This window comes from Mesoplodon densirostris, chromosome 18 (assembly GCF_025265405.1).
Source record: "Mesoplodon densirostris isolate mMesDen1 chromosome 18, mMesDen1 primary haplotype, whole genome shotgun sequence".
NCBI lineage: Eukaryota > Metazoa > Chordata > Mammalia > Artiodactyla > Ziphiidae > Mesoplodon > Mesoplodon densirostris.
Genome location: NC_082678.1, coordinates 59865951 through 59883794, shown reverse-complemented (window position 1 = coordinate 59883794; position 17844 = coordinate 59865951). Strand labels below are relative to the sequence as shown.

General features: G+C 37.7%; 1 protein-coding gene across 7 annotated transcripts in view; it reads right to left on the bottom strand.

Moving 5' to 3' along the window:
• The window catches only part of TRIM37 (tripartite motif containing 37), a 147178-nt gene that overhangs the window by 13039 nt on the left and 116295 nt on the right, over nucleotides 1–17844 (bottom strand). For 4 of the 7 annotated variants that reach the window (XM_060082870.1, XM_060082872.1, XM_060082869.1 and 1 more), the window contains exons 23-24: nucleotides 14422–14532; nucleotides 13020–13098 (exon numbers count right to left, since the gene is read on the bottom strand). In XM_060082870.1, coding sequence (XP_059938853.1) covers nucleotides 13020–13098; nucleotides 14422–14532 — 190 coding nt within the window. Of the gene's footprint in view, nucleotides 1–3695; nucleotides 3736–11835; nucleotides 13099–14421; nucleotides 14533–17844 lie in introns of those variants that run through there. The other 3 variants (XM_060082874.1, XM_060082875.1, XM_060082873.1) reach the window with 2 other exon arrangements.

Genomic DNA, 17844 nt, shown 5'->3' with positions numbered 1-17844 from the left:
ATATAGAACCCAAAGAAAGAATAATTGAGAAAACAAAGTGAAGGTCTGCAAGAATCATGTATTTGCAAGAGTTTGCTAAAGCAGGGAATGAAAGAAAAGCAGTATTTTGATAAGTATTACTTATACTTGAAAAAATCCCCTATTAGTATCTTAGTTCAAAAGGAACATCTCTTTCTGAAGCAGTAGCAACACAGCAAGATATTAAGCAAACCACTAAGTATACTGAACTCATTTGAATTTAATAGAAATTTATCTAAATTACCAAATTATCAAGTACGATTGCCTGAAAGAAGGTGTTTAATTGTTCGTTTCCTTTTTCCATTACAAGTTTGTCCTCTGTCATTTTAACAGCAGTTAGTAAAGAACACTCTTCTATTGCACTTTAGGAAAACCTACTTCTGTTTGGCCAAGGAATAATCTCATGGAAGATCCTTTTTAATTTATATTTCAAACAAATCTAATTCCTCTCTGAGACCCAAAACTGTTTCCACCAAAGATGAAAAAGTTGTCCCTGCCAGTTGTTAACACTGGGAGATCCTGGAGCTATAGGGCATTCAGGGTGGGCAATTAAGCCCAATAAGAGTTGCTATGGGATCAAATGAAACTGAATGGCAGGGAGGCCTATGGAGTAGGCTTTCCTAAATGCACATAAGGAGACAGACTTAACTGCCCTGCAGGACTCAGGCAAGGGCTCTGGCTGGGCGGAGGCTCTGCAGGAATGGAAGAGAAGACTCTCTGTAATAGGAAAAAACACATAAATGTGCCAAGTGGAGAAAAAGGTTTTTAGAAACAGAGCAGTCCATATAATTTATGTCAACTTTTTCATCTTTGGTTAAATTCCAGTTACTCATTTGAAGATGGTTTCTCCAAATACATATAATTCCTGACATATTTCACATTATTTTTTCCCTAGTCCTAAAGCAGGATAAGAAAAATCAGAACCTGTGTGTGAGGGCCCCTGCCTGCACCATGAAGCAGGGGCACATCTCATCTGGAGGTTTCATGACTGGGGGTCTTAGGCTCAGCATAAGAGGGATGCTAAACTCAGCTGCTCAGGATGAGAGCACTTTTCTCCTGATCCACCCTTACAAAAAAAAAAAAAGTCCAGATTAACTTCAAATTATGACTTTTTCCAAACCCATCAGAGAGCTGAGGTTGCAACTGGCCCAAATCTAAAGAGGGGCCGGCACCTGCCTGGAAAGACGAGCCATCGGCACTAGTTTACATAGGTAGCTATAAGCAGACACTGGAAAAAACTGTTCAGCATGAGTTAGTAATGAACTGGTGCTGGCAGGACAGTGGGAAGTCCTGGGAGCTGCAGAAATTAGTGGGGTTTGCACTCTTTTGCAAACTCTTCCAGGTGCTCAAAGAAAAGATTGGAAAGAGCCCTGAGGGTCAACTGTGGTGCAGACCCAGCAGTGGGATGTGGGAGAGTCAAGAAACCATCAGATCCTTTCTCCCATCTCTCCTACATAAATGTTATTCTATGGGGGAAAAGGGCCACAAATGCTCCCACCCTTAGGGTACCTATGAAAAGTCACTGCAGCTGATGAAAGGGAACGGGAGAAAAACCCTACTCTTGGGGAGGCAGGAATATCACCGGGCCTACAACTAGCTGTGGAGGGGCAAGTGAATCCAGACACAGTAAACTGAAACACAGTGCCTAAAGCTTCCCCTTAATCCGAAATGTCAGTCCCTCCCCTGCCTCCAGTCAAGCTTCAAATAACAGAACACTTCTGGGAGAAGGACAGGAAAGCAACAACAGCATGCAGAGACTTAACAACTCTCTGAGGCACAGTACAAAGGAAAGCCCTAAACTCAAGGTCAGAAGAGACACTGCTCTGGTAATCCATCCCCAATCAGGAAGGCAATGTATTGCTATAGGAACTTGAAGCCACTAAGGTTAATCACAGCAACCATGAACCTCAAACCAAACACAACTTCTAACTAGATTAATTCCAATTCTGCAGTAAAGATCTAAGCAGCAGGAAAGGCCTGCCCATTTATAGGCAGAAAAACCATTCATCAATCTACTGTCCTACACAAAATGTGCTGCTTTCAACAAAATACATAGATGCATCTGAAAACAAGAAAAAATGTATTCTTAAGAGTGAATTAACCAGGGTGGTGGGTACTGGCAGGGAACCTGCCTCTCCCAGGTTCTCTCCAGGTGGCCTCCCCTCCCAGGCCCTCCTTGGGGACCTTTGTAACTTGAGCCAATTAAATTTGAGCTTGGTGGGAATGTAAACTGGTACAACCACTATGGAGAACAGTATGGAGGTTTCTTAAAAACCTAAAAAGAGAGCTACCATATGATCCAGCAATCCCATTCCTGGGCATATATCTGAAGAAAACCATAATTCAAAAAGATACATACACCCCAATGTTCACGGCAGCACCATTTACAATAGCCAAAACATGGAAGCAATCGATGTCCATCAACAGAGGAGTGGATAAAGAAGATGTGGTACATATATACAATGGAATGTTATTTAGCCATAAAAAAGAACAAAATAATGCCATTTGTAGCAACATGAATGGACCTAGAGATTGTCATACTGAGTGAAGTAAGTCAGAGAAAGACAAACATCATATGATATCACTTATATGTGGAATCTAAAAAAAGGTACAAATGAACTTACTTACAAAACAGAAATAGAGTTGCAGATGTAAACAACAAATTTATGTTTGTAAATACCTACACAGTAGGTCCTTAATTAGTTACCAGTGGGGAAGGGGGTGGGGAGGGATAAATTAGGAGATTGGGGTTGACATATACACACTACAATACATAAAATAGATGACTAATGAAGGACCTACTGTATAGCACAGGGAACTCCACTCAATACTCTGTAATGACCTATATGGGAAAAGAATCTTAAAAAGTTAATATATGTATATGTATAACTGATTCACTTTGCTGTATACCTGGAACTAACATAACATTGTAAATCAACTATACTCTAATAAAAATTTTTTAAAAAAACATGAACTCCAAAAAAATAAACAAACAAAAACAAAAAAACCAAACACAGAGTGAAGTAACCATCAGAACCAGAATCTGATATGACAAGGATTTTGGAACTGACAGAATTTAAAATAACTATGGTTAATATGTTGTGGAAATGGTGGGCAACATGCAGGATCATATGGGTGATTTCAGCAAAGAAATAGAAACTATAATAAAAATACCAGAAATGAAAAATACTGTAACAAAGATGATGAATGCCTTTGATGGGCTGATCAGTTGATCTACCAATGCTGAGAAGAGAATCAGTAAACTTAAAGATAAGTCAATAAAAATTACCTTAACTGGAACACAAGAAAAAGAATGAAAGAATAACAAAAGCAAAATAAATCCAGAACAGAACATATAAGAGCTATGGAACAGTATCAGTCTAACATATGCATAATTGGAAACCCTCATATGTTGCTGGTGGGAATGCAATGGCAATGCCTTCTGGAAGTTCGGCAGTTTCTTATAAAGTTAAGCACATACCTACCACATGACTCAGTGCAATGAGTTCTGACACCAACTACCTGGAGTTAGGCTAAACTTCACAGGTTAAAGGCAAAGTCCTCCACAAGACTGCACTCACTTCAGATACCAGCTGCAAGTTTGGGGTCCCCCACCAACCCTCCCCTAGGTATGATTATTCACTAGAACAACTCACAAAACTCAGGAAAATACTTACAATTCCAGTTTTATTACAGCAAAAGGATACCAATCAGAACCTGGCAAAAGGAGAGACACATAGGGTGAGGTAGAGGAGGGTTCCAGTGTGAAGCTTCCTTGTGATCAGGGCATGTTTCCCTCCCAAAACATCAACTTATGACAGAGTACTGCCAACCAGGGAGGCTCAGCTGAGCTTCAATGTCCAGAGTTTTTACTGGGGTTTCATTACATAAGCATGACTGACTCACTAGCAATGAGTCTAAACTATTCAGGCTGATAACGTGATAATATGTGACTCGGTGGCCCAATCCTCTAATCACATGGTTAGTCTTTCTGGCATGGCCAGTCCTTATCCTGAATCATCTCATTAACTAAGCTATCAGGATCCACTGTAAGTAACAAAGACACTCCTATACCTCAGGAAATTCCAAGGACTTAAGAGCCTAAGTCCCAGGAACCAGGGACAAAGGGCAAATTCTTTATTACATACCCAGCAATCCCACTCCAAGGCAAACATCACCCTAGGGAATGACAACTTATGTTCCTACAAAAATCTACACACAAATATTTAAAGGTTCATAATCACCCTAAACTAGAAATAACCTACATGTCCTTCAATGGGTAAATGAATAAATCGTATACATGCATACAGTGAAATACTATTCAGCAGTAAAAAGTAATAAAGTTCTGATTCACACAACCAGGTGGATGTCTACCCCTAGAGGGAATGCCAGACAGATACTTGTTAATTGAACCCCAGAGGTTTTCCTCAATGGACTGTGTGAATTTGTATATCCTGCATATTTCTTACTATTTTTAAATTCACAAACAACAATACTTGAGGTGAGCTGGAGCCCAACAAAACAGACAGGACATGATTTTCTTCATCATAGGAGAACTGCTTTTGAGTACAGCCTTTAGCTACCTACAAGTTTGTTTTTTTCATGAAACCTGTTATCAACTTTAATTATAAAAATAGAGAATTTTATGCCAGGAGGGCAGTTACAAATCATTGCTTTAGAAGCTTACTTTTTTTGCTTTTCAAGAGACAGACTTTATTCTTAATATGGAATCAGAAATCAGAATACGGTACAAATGGCTTGGGTTTCTAAAATATATGAGAAGATAATATACCAATTAACTTCAAATAATTTTCCCTACAAAATTTTTGTGCAACCATAAAGAAATACCATCAAAATTTCCTATAGCTATAACAACCAAAAATAGTCTTGCTGACACAGTGAACTCAAATTCCACCAATGTAAAAGGGTCTCAACCAATTCTCAATTCATCTAAAACAGGCAGCACTACGAATTGCTTTTATACATAACCTGACAGCATAAGAAAAGCCAAAAAAATACTCAAGGTCCAAAATGTACTATGATTCAAATATCCCTATGCCATTATGGGGAATCCACTGACTAAAAAGACCTCAAGGTCATTAAAAATAAGAGTAAAGGTTAAGAACATTTACAATTTAAAAACAAAAACCACAACGGATACTTCCCCCCAAATAAAGGACAGGACACCTCAAAATGCTCTTGTAGGAGATGGTTCAAGATGGCGGAGTAGAAGGATGTGCGCTCACTCCCTCTTGCAAGAGCACCAGAATCACAACTAACTGTTGAACAGTCGTCGACAGTAAGACACTGGAACTCACCAAAAAAGATACCCCACATCCAAAGACAAAGGAGAAGCCACAATGAGACGGTCGGAGGGGCGCAATCACAATAAAATCAAATCCCGTAACTGCTGCGTGGGTGACTCACAGACTGGAGAACACTTATACCACAGAAGTCCACCCACTGGAGTAAAGGTTCTGAGCCCCACGTCAGGATTCCGAACCTGGGGGTCTGGTGATGGGAGGAGGAATTCCTAGAGAATCAGACTTTGAAGGCTAGAGGGATTTGATTGCAGGACTCTGACAGGACTGGGGGAAACAGAGACTCCACTCTTGGAGGGCACACACAAAGTAGTGTGCGCATGGGGACCCAGGGGAAGGAGCAGTGACCCCAGAGGAGACTGAACCAGACATACCTGCTAGTGTTGGAGGGTCTCCTGCAGAGGCAGGGGATGGCTGTGGCTCACTGTGGGGACAAGGACACTGGCAGCAGAAGTTATGGGAAGTACTCCTTGGCATGAGTCCTCCCGGAGTCCGCCATTAGCCCCACCAAAGAGCCCAGGTAGGCTCCAGTGTTGGGTCGCCTAAGGTCAAACAACCAACAGGGAGGGGACCCAGCCCCACCCATCAGCAGACAAGCAGATTAAAGTTTCACTGAGCTCTGCCCACCAGAGCAACAGCCAGCCCTACCCACCACCAGTCCCTCCCATCAGGAAACTTGCACAAACCTTAGATAGCCTCATCCACCAGAGGGCAGACAGCAGAAGCAAGAAGAACTACAATCCTGCAGCCTGTGGAACAAAAACCACATTCACAGAAAGACAAGATAAAAGGGTAGAGGGCTACGTACCAGATAAAGGAACGTGATAAAACCCCAGAAAAACAACTAAATGAAGTGGAGATAGGCAACCTTCCAGAAAAAGAATTCAGAATAATGATAGTGAAGATGATCCAGGACCTCAGAAAAAGAATGGAGGCAAAGACTGAGAAGACACAAGAAATGTTTAACAAAGATCTAGAAGAATTAAAGAACAAACTAACAGAGATGAACAATACAATAACCGAAATGAAAACTACACTAGAAGGAATCAATAGCAGAATAACTGAGGCAGAAGAACGGATAAGTGACCTGGAAGACAGAATGGTGGAATTCACTGCTATGGAACAAAATAAAGAAACAAGAATGAAAAGAAATGAAGACAGCCTAAGAGACCTCTGGGACAACATTAAACACAAAAACACTCGCATTATAGGGGTCCCAGAAGGAGAGAGAGAGAAAGGACCCAAGAAAATATTTGATGAGATAATAGTCAAAAACTTCCCTAACATGGGAAAGGAAATAGCCACCCAAGTCCAGGAAGCGCAGAGAGTCCCATACAGGATAAACCCAAGGAGAAACACACCAAGACACATAGTAATCAAACTGGCAAAAACTAAAGACAAAGAAAAATTAATGAAAGCAAGGAAAAATGACAAATAACATACAAGGGAACTCCCATAAGGTTAATAGCTGATTTCTCAGCAGAAACTCTACAAGCCAGAAGGGAGTGGCATGATATACTTAAAGTGATGAAAGGGAAGAACCTACAACCAAGATTACTCTACCCAGCAAGAATCTCATTCAGATTCGATGGAGAAATCAAAAGCTTTACAGACAAGCAAACGCTAAGAGAATTCAGCACCACTAAACCAGCTCTACAACAAATGCTAAAGGAACTTCTCTAAGTGGGAAACACAAGAGAAGAAAAGGACCTACAAAAACAAACCCAAAACAACTAAGAAAATGGTAATATGAACATACATATCGATTATTACCTTAAATGTGAATGGATTAAATGCTCCGACCAAAAGACACAGGCTTGCTGAATGGATACAAAAATAAGACCTATATATGTGCTGTCTACAAGAGACCCACTTCAGACCTAGGGACACATACAGACTGAAAGTGAGGGGATGGAAAAAGATATTCCATGCAAATGGAAATCAAAAGAAAGCTGGAGTAGCAATACTCATATCAGATAAAATAGACTTTAAAATAAAGAATGTTAGAAGAGACAAGGAAGGACACCACATAATGATCAAGGGATCAATCCAAGAAGATGATATAACAATTATAAATATATATGCACCCAACATAGGAGCACCTCAATACATAAGGCAACTGTTAACAGCTATAAAAGAGGAAATCGACAGTAACACAAGAATAGTGGGGGACTTTAACACCTCACTTCAGCAATGGACAGATCATTCAAGCAGAAAATTAATAAGGAAAGACAAGTGTTAAATGACAAAATAGACCAGACAGAGTTAATTGATATTTATAGCACATTCCATCCCAAAACTGCAGATTACACTTTCTTCTCAAGTGTGCATGGAACATTCTCCAGGATAGATCACATCTTGGGTCACAAACCAAGCCTCAGTAAATTTAAGAAAATTGAAATCATATCAAGCATCTTTTCTGATCACAACGCTATGAGATTAGAAATCAGTTACAGGGAAAAAAACGTAAAAAACACAAACACATGGAGGCTAAACAATATGTTACTAAGTAACCAAGAGATCACTGAAGAAATCAAAGAGGAAATCAAAAATACCTAGAGACAAATGACAATGAAAACATGACGATCCAAAACCTATGGGATGCAGCAAAAGCAGTTCTAAGAGGGAAGTTTATACCTATACAAGCCTACCTCAAGAAACAAGAAAAATCTCAAATAAACAATCTAACCTTACACCTAAAGGAACTAGAGAAAGAAGAACAAACCCAAAGTTAGCAGAAGGAACGAAATCATAAAGATCAGAGCATTAATAAATGAAATACAAACAAAGAAAACAATAGCAAAGATCAATAAAACTAAAAGCTGGTTCTTTGAGAAGATAAACAAAATTGATAAACCATTAGCCAGACTCATCAAGAAAAAGAGGGAGAGGACTCAAATCAATAAAATTAGAAATGAAAAAGGAGACGTTACAACAGACACCGCAGAAATACAAAGCATCCTAAGAGACGACTACAAGCAATTCTATGCCAATAAAATGGACAACCTGGAAGAAATGGAGAAATTCTTAGAAATGCACAACCTTCTGAGTCTGAACCTGGAAGAAATAGAAAATATGAACAAACCAATCACAAGTAATGAAATTGAAACTGTAATTAAAAATCTTCCAACAAACAAAAATCTAGGACCAGATGGCTTAACTGGTGAATTCTATCGAACATTTAGAGAATAGCTAACACCCATCCTTCTCAAACTCTTCCAAAAAACTGCAGAGGAAAGAACACTCCCAAACTCATTCTATGAGGCCACCATCACCTTGATACCAAAACCAGACAAAGATACTACAAAAAAAGAAAACTACAGACCAATATCACTGATGAATATAGATGCAAAATACTAGCAAACAGAATCCAACAACACATTAAAAGGATCATACACCATGATCAAGTGGGATTTATCCCAGGGATGCAAGGATTCTTCAATATATGTAAATCAATCAATGTGATACATCATATTAACAAACTGAAGAATAAAAACCATATGATCATCTCAACAGATGCAGAAAAAGCTTTTGACAAAATTCAACACCCATTTATGATTAAAAACTCTCCAGAAAATGGGCATAGAGGGAACCTACCTCAACATAATAAAGGCCATATTTGACAAACCCACAGCAAACATCATTCTCAATGGTGAAAAACTGAAAGCATTTCCTCTAAGATCAGGAACAAGACAAGGAGGTCCACTCTCACCACTATTATTCAACAAAGTTTTGGAAGTCCTAGCCATGGCAATCAGAGAAGAAAAAGAAATAAAAGGAATACAAATTGGAAAAGAAGAAGTAAAATTGTCACTATTTGCAGATGACATGATACTATATAGAGAGAATCCTAAAGATGCCACCAGAAAACTACAATGAATTTGGTAAATTTGCAGGATACAAAATTAATGCACAGAAATCTCTTGCATTCCTATACACTAATGAGGAAAAATCTGAAAGAAAAATTAAGGAGACACTCCCATTTACCACTGCAACAATAAGAATAAAATACCTAGGAATAAACCTACCTAGGGAGATAAAAGACCTGTATGCAGAAAACTATAGAACACTGGTGAAAGAAATTAAGGATGATACCAACAGATGGAGAGATATACCATGTTCTTGGATTGGAAGAATCAATATTGTGAAAATGACTATGCTACCCAAAGCAATCTACAGATTCAATGCAATCCCTATCAAATTACCAATGGCATCTTTTACAGAGCTAGAACAAAAAATCTTAAAATTTGTATGGAGACACAAAAGACTCCGAATAGCCAAAGCAGTCTTGAGGGAAAAAAACGGAGCTGGAGGAATCAGACTCCCTGACTTCAGACTATACTACCAAGCTACAGTAATCAAGACAATATGGTACTGGCACAAAAACATAAACACAGATCAATGGAACAAGATAGAAAGCCCAGAGATAAACCCATGCACCTATGGTCAACTAAACTATGACAAAGGAGGCAAGGATATACAATGGAGAAAAGACAGTCTCTTCAATAAGTGGTGCTGGGAAAACTGGACAGCTACATGTATTAGAACACTCCCTAACACCATATACAAAAATAAAAACAAAATGGATTAGAGACCTAAATGTAAGACCGGACACTATAGAACTCTTAGAGGAAAACATAGGAAGAACACTCTTTGACATAAATCACAGCAAGATCTTTTTTGATCCACCTCCTAGAGTAATGGAAATAAAAACAAAAATAAAGAAATGGGACCTAATGAAACTTCAAAGCTTTTGCACAGCAAAGGAAACCATAAACAAGACGAAAAGACAACCCTCAGAATGGGAGAAAATATTTGCAAACGAATCAACGGACAAAGGATTAATCTCCAAAATATATAAACAGCTCATGCAGCTCAATATTAAAAAAACAAACAACCCAATCCAAAAATGGGCAGAAGACCTAAATAGACATTTCTCCAAAGAAGACATACAGATGGCCAAGACGCACATGAAAAGCTGCTCAACATCACTAATTATTAGAGAAATGCAAATCAGAACTTCAATGAGGTATCACCTCATACCAGTTAGAATGGGCATCAACAGAAAATCTACAAACAACAAATGCTGGAGAGGGTGTGGAGAAAAGGGAACCCTCTTGCACTGTTGGTGGGAATGTAAATTGATACAGCCACTATGGAGAACAGTATAGAGGTTCCTTAAAAAACTAAAAATAAAATTACCATATGACCCAGTAATCCCACTACTGGGCAAATACCCAGAGAAAACCATAATTCAAAAAGACACATGCACCCCAGTGTTCATTGCAGCACTATTTACAATAGCTAGGTCATGGAAGCAACCTAAATGCCCATCGACAGACGAATGGATAGACGATGTGGTACATATATACAATGGAATATTACTCAGCCACAAAAAGGCATGAAATTTGGTCATTTGTAGAGACATGGATGGATCTAGAGACTGTCATACAGAGTGAAGTCAGAAAGAGAAAAACAAATATCGTATATTAATGCATATATGTGGAACCTAGAAAAATGGTACAGATGAACTGGTTTGCAGGGCAGAAATTGAGACACAGATATAGAGAACAAACGTATGGACACCAAGGGGGGAAAGCGGCAAGGTGGTGGCGGTGGTGGTGTGATGAACTGGGAGATTGGGATTGATATGTATACACTGATGTGTATAAAATGGATGACTAATAAGAACCTGCTGTATAAAAAAAGAAAAGAAAAAAAAAGTTATTGTATAGATTAATGACCCAAGAGAATCTCATGATTAAATCACTTGTGCTAAAAGCTCTTACAAGTAAATTTCCCCAAATGAACAGTCTATTTTCTGGCTTCTCTTAGTTCTTAACCACAAGTGGTTTTCCATATTTTGAAAATAAGTTATAAAGGTACACTGGAAAGCACTCAGTTCAATATCATATACAGGTCAAGAAACAGCTATGCAATAGTGAGAGTTCCAAAGCAGAGTCAATCACACTTGTCTTTATGAATTCTGATAAGCCTCAATTTAAAAAAAAACCTCTACAAAATCAATTCTTACAATGATTTGCTCTCAACACGAAAGGTGCAAAATTCTTACATTATAGTTTTACCCATTACAATGTAGCACAGAAATAAGTTTGATTTAGAATATGATCTCATCAAAATGTAATGAACATAAATACATTTCCAGCTAATAGAAAATGAAATGTGAAGAACTTATTAGTAATGTTTCAGAGCATTGCACAATAAGCTACCTAGTAAGTATACAACAGCACGTCAATGCTATCATGGTAGAAAGCAAATGCTAAATTTTAACTTCTCATATGATTATACTACTTAAATATTTCCAACTAATTTAAGGAGAAAAAGTAACCATACACATTATGGAGATTACAAATAAGTCTTCTAACTTCCCCATGCATCTACTTACAGCTCAACAGCCTCTATCATACACAGGCAATAGGAATAGGAAAAAGGGGGGCTTCCTGCTCCACTTTTAACAAATTGCAGAGGCGTAACATTTTCTCAGCATCATTTTATTAACAAAAAGTGCAAACTGTTTTGAACAAAAGCAAACCATGAATCACAGCGTTCAGCAAGACACTAGACATGGAAAAGGGAACAATATTCATTAAGTAAAAAATAAGCAGATGAGATGCCTCTCACGTGTATATATTCATGCTTTTCCAATAGTCTCTTAGTCAACTTTCAGTGTAATTTTCACAAATAGTATAGCAGCTCAAAAACAAATGCAAGAGCACAATGATAAAGTTTGGCAATTATTTTGGACTGAGTATGAAAGTAAACTTTATACCACAGTTTCATGTAAGCCACAGTACAATATGTAGGAATCTTTAAATGTACTGACACTGAAATCAATGTCCAACTAATGAAAATAAAGGAGAAAACAGGGTTTTAAAATGCTCATTACAATTGTTTAGTAAGAACCAGAAAAAATGAAATAATTTTAAATGTTCTTACATGTGTTCATACGACCAGGAACATAACCCATCCATATTAACTTAATTCGTTTAAAATTACACTTGTAAAAGTCACACAGAAGAAAGCTTAGGTGTTATTAGTGTGCCTGCACTTGAACAAACAAGAAAAGATAAATAAATTAACCTCAGTCAGTCAACATATTCCGAAGAGGAGATTCAGTCTAGTGTTACTTCAGTTATTCACATAAAGTGTCTACAGAGAAGAATCTACAATACACATTAGTAATATTTCTGCTCACTAATCTACAGGCACTAGTGAAACTATAAACTATAATTAAAACCCAAAATATAAAGGTGGTCCTTTAAACGCAACTGAGTGTCTAGCCAAGACAGAAGAGCACCGATGCTGAGCAGGTTACTGAGTGCACTGTCTCCAGGTACGTTTCCTGGCAGTTAATTGCCCTTCTGTTATAGTAGACAAACTGCTTTTATGAATATACTATTTACTAAATTAACTGAGGCTACGCTGTTATTTCATTACATGACTCAGAATTCTTCCCACACAACTTTCTCCTGTGTACTAATGTCTTACACTAGAACTGTGCTTACTTTCTAAAGTTTCAGAATTACTATTTCAAGTAGAGATGATGAAAAAAATAAGACCAAATCTGATTATCTGACTGTTGACAAATTTAAGCACCAACTACAGCAAAATTCAGGGTCAAGGTAGCTTGCAAGTCAGTTTTCTTGATTTGAAAATTACCTTCCACTGTTTTCATCAGTATTGAAGCTGAGATCTTCAGGGCCTATTTGTTCACCATCAGGAAAACTGGAATGTGTATCTAGGAGAAAAAAAAAAGAGTTAACATTTTTAAAAGACCAGTATTTTCTTTTCCTTATCTCTAAACGGTATTACCAAGTGTGCTATTTAAGTGAGAAAGATGTGCTGGGTTGTGAACAAATCTCTATTTTTAGAGAATTTTTGATCTGAGTCAAGTGTAACAAACACAAAGGGAAAATAAAGGAGAAAAAACCAAAATGTGTAATAGACTCCCACAATTAGAAGATGAAAGGCATTGCCTGACTTTGTCGTCCAGGGGACATTATGGGAGCAGCTAAAGAAGGGAATAGGAAACGATGACGATGTATACTCTAAAGACTGATTTTGTAAATATAAAATGTATTTCAAAGCCAATTAAACTGCCCATGCAAATATCACTACAAAAACTCATCGGCACTCACAATAACTCGCCTGAAATTTGGCTGCTTCTTTTATAAGCAGAGAAGATTGCTAAAAGTAACCTTAATACTTAAAAAATCATCAAATGACTGAATGTGTACTAAAAAAGACACTAGAATATCAGGGAAATATGTAAAATATAAAGCTGACAATTAACATAAGCCCGACAATGTTGTTATTCCAGGAACTCCTATAGAGGAATGCTCAGATTGATCATTAAGGTCTCTGGATAAGATATTAACAAGGGGTGATGGATGTTAAACTTATTGTGGTGATCATTTTGCAATGTACACATATATCAAGTCATTATGCCGTACACCTAAAATAAAACAAAACTACTAACAATGGGTTTCTCTCAGTGAGTTTTTTCCTAAGACTTTTTTAGGAGGAAGTGATAATAAAATCAATGATTCCATAATCAGCATGCATTTCTAAGAAGTCAGAAAGAGTTATCTTTAAAAAAGTTACCTTATTAGCTAGGCTACAAATATCTCTGAAAAGAAAGAAAAAAAAAAAAAATCTGAAACCTCCCCAGGGGCTGGCAACATTTTCTATAAAGGAGCAGATAGTAAATATTTAGGCACTGCAGGCCACAAATGTTCTCTGTGGAAAATTCTTTTTTGTTTGGCTTGTTTTTTTTTTTTCCATTCTCAGGTCATGGGCTGTACCAAAGCAGGTTGCCAACACTTGCTCCACCCAGTAAGTAGCACGCATTAGGTGGTGTCTGAGCACCTACCAAATTTTTTCAGTACGCACCATTTAGTTTACCCCACAGAATGTCGTCTCACAAATGACAATAATTTAAAAAAGAAAAAGCAGCAGAAGCAGCAAAGCAGAAGAAGCAGCAGCAGAAAGAGAAGCAAAGGAAACAGCAGCAGAAGAGATGGTTTTATTAATCCCCGTGAAATGACATCATGGGTTGCACCTTCATCCGGGGGCCGTGCCACGAAGGAGTCGCTAAATCTGCCCAGGCTGGCGCGCTCCTCCTGCTCCTCGTCCTCAGCGTCACATTCAATATCACTGTCGCTACTCGTTCCTGGCAGGAAAGAAGCAGAGAACATGTTTCTGACAAGTAACCACTGCAAGAAAAAGGCAATCTCCCTATCCTAAATTGAGATTCCTAGTGAATTTTACACTGAATGCCAAGAAAACAGAAGATACCAAGCAAACAAAGAAAAAAGTAACCACACAAACCTAAGTTCTCCTTAGTTATTTGGGGCAGTATTTATTTTCGTTCTCAAAAATTAAAACTGCCCTTTCCACAGTACCTGAAAAGTTAGAATTTTAAGCCAGTATTAATTTCATTATACTGAGAACACTTTTTCCAAGGCAAACATAGTTTTTTCCCCCCTAGAGTCATAAGAGATAACAGCTCTTTTAATCCTGATTCGACAGTTTCTAGCCTAAAACATATATAAACACTCATAAATACAAATATATATTTACACTTATATCTAGCTGTGTGTATAAAAAAATCCAGTAATTTTAGCAATAAATGAGTTACTATCCCATTTGGGCATCCAATTTTGTTTTTTGCATATGAGTAGGTTTTTAAAAGAAAAGTTCTACAGAATTTTTATAGTACAGAAAGTACTTCTGTTTCAACAAGACAGTGATCAAGAAAATCTGAAAATCTTTCTGCTACAAACCCTTATAAATGCTAGATAAAATATAAACTTAAAAATTTTAATGAACAGCTATATTTAAAAGAACGAATGGAAATCCATAGGCATAGAGACAAAAAGGATAAGGAAAACTAGTGGGGTAGGTGCAGTTGCCCCAGAGAGCTTGATGCGGAAGTCTTTAATACTGTTGGGGATAGGAAAAAAAACTTTGGATCCAGCATAGAAAGGGAGTTGAAAGTGAGACTAAAACTGTACTCTCTGCAAAAAGCTAAAACTCTTACTGAAAGAATAAACTAAATAATTCTGTCTACTGTCACAGGAAGACAGCAGGGAATTTTGTCTTGTTTCTGGGCTCAGCTCACCTCAGAATTCAAACTAAGGCCTGTGTGCATAATTTAAGTTTGGGATTAAGGTTGAGGTTCAAATCTTAGGAAAGTAACATAAAAACTGGTCAGGAGCTAGTGTGATCCGAATAAAGCAATTTAAAATTGCTTTATCCGAATAAAGCAATTTATTCCTCTAGAGGGAAGGTTCTATGTAAGATGAAGCAAGCACATTCCACCCCATCTTTCCCACTGAATGCAGCTATAAAACCTGGACAGAATGCATGAAGTGGCTATTTGAGGATTCTGAAAAGTAAATAGGGACAGGCATATTGGTGTAGACAAGAATTTGAAGTACCAACAAATTGGCAGATTTAAACAAGACCCAGAGTCTCATAAAATCATACTAAAAATGTCCAGGATACAATCCAAAATTGCTTCACCGTATGAAAAACCAGGTAAAGACAAGAACGAACATCAGTGCTGAGATGACAGAGATAATGTTGAAATTATCTAACACAGACTAAAGCAGATATAAAAATGCTCATGAATAGTCTTGAAACATATTTAAAAGACCTCTCTGGTGGGAAGCTTCCACAATCCAGGTCACAATAATTATAGTGGCGGCAGGGGTCGGGGGGGATGATTCTCACAAGGGGTAGAAAAAGTCTCAAAAAGTTATGTTCCAATCAAAATTTACAAACAAGGCAGACAATCTACTTGAAGTAAGAGTCAGCAGATATACAAATAGAAGGACAATACCACGAATTTTTTCAAAAAATAAAACAGTACAAAATTCTGTTTAATGTGGAAAAGAAAAGGATTTTTTTAAATTACTAGACTTTTCAGATATAGTCATTAAAATTAAACTATTAATAGATGAATTTAGGCAAGGCTGAAAAACTTAAAGACAGAACTGAGAAAATTAACCAGAGTTTTAAAGAACAATGAGATTGCCATTATAAAAAAGAGGTTAAGAAACACAGGGATAAAAAAGGAATGGTTCAAACTGTGTCAACTAGACAGCCATAAAGACAGCAAAGGAGAGACAATATATTAAGAGAAAATGGCCAAGAATTTTCCATAATTAATGAAAAACATTCTGAATTGAATGGAAATAAAAGTACAACATATCAAAAGTTTGGTGATGTGGCTATATCAGTGCTTAAAGATAAAGTTACAGCATCAAATGCTTATATTAGAAGAGAAAAAGGCCTCAAAGTAATGGTCTAAGCATTTACTTTAAGAAACTAGAAAAAAAAGAGTAAATAAACTTGGGTAAAAGGAAATAAAGAACAGAAATTAAATTAGCAGGAAAACAAAAGAAAAAGAAATCACTGAAACAAGAGTTGTTTGAAAAGGTCAATAAAACTGAAAAGCTTCTAGGCAGACCAAGACAAAAGAGAGCAAAAGAAAGGAATAAAAGAGGGGACATCACTAGAGATTCTACAGACATTAAAAGGGTAATAAGGGAACAGTATAAAAAACTTTATGCTCTTGATATCAAGAACACCGATGAAATGGACAAATTCTTTGATAGACACAAACTACCAAAATTCATTCAGGTAAAAATAGATAACCTGAATAGGTATTTTAAGTATTAAAGAAACAGAATTTGTAGCTTAAAAAACTATCAACAGGGACTTCCCTGGGACTTCCCAGGTGGCGCAGTGGTTAAGAATCGGCCTGCCAACGCAGGGGACAGGTTTGTGCCCTGGTCCGGGAACATCCCACATGCCGCGGAGCAACTAAGCCCGTGCGCCACAACTACTGAGCCTGCGCTCTAGAGCCCGTGAGCCACAACTACTGAAGCCCGTGCGCCTAGAGCCCGTGCTCTGCAACAAAAGAAGCCACTGCAATGAGAAGCCCGTGCACCGCAACTAAGAGTAGCCCCCGCTCGCCACAACTAGAGAGAAAGACTGCTTGCAGCAACGAAGACCCAACGCAGCCAAAAATAAATAAATAAATTTTAAGGGGAAAAACAAAAGATCAACAAAGAAAACTGTAGCCCCAGGTGGCTTTACTGGTGAAGTCCTCCTCTTCTGTTTTCAATAAGAGTTTGTGTAGTACTATTTCTCCCTTAAATATTTTGAAGATAGGCTGGATGTGTGGACGTTTCTGAAATTTCCTTACTACGCAAAGGAAAAAACTTTCCTGCTCTCAAGAGTCAAGAGTGATACTTCACTGTTTAGAGACTAAACCAGCGACTTGCATGAAGCACCACCTCCACCTTCCGGCCCTTCATGGAACTGCTGCTGAAAACTCTAAAACCCACATAAGTTACTGAAATTCTAGGCACAAATTTGACCTCTTGGTACTAGTGTTTCTGAACTCCTGACATATATTAACCTCCAGGATTCACAAACGAGGAACTGGAATTCTCAGGAATTCCCCAAATCT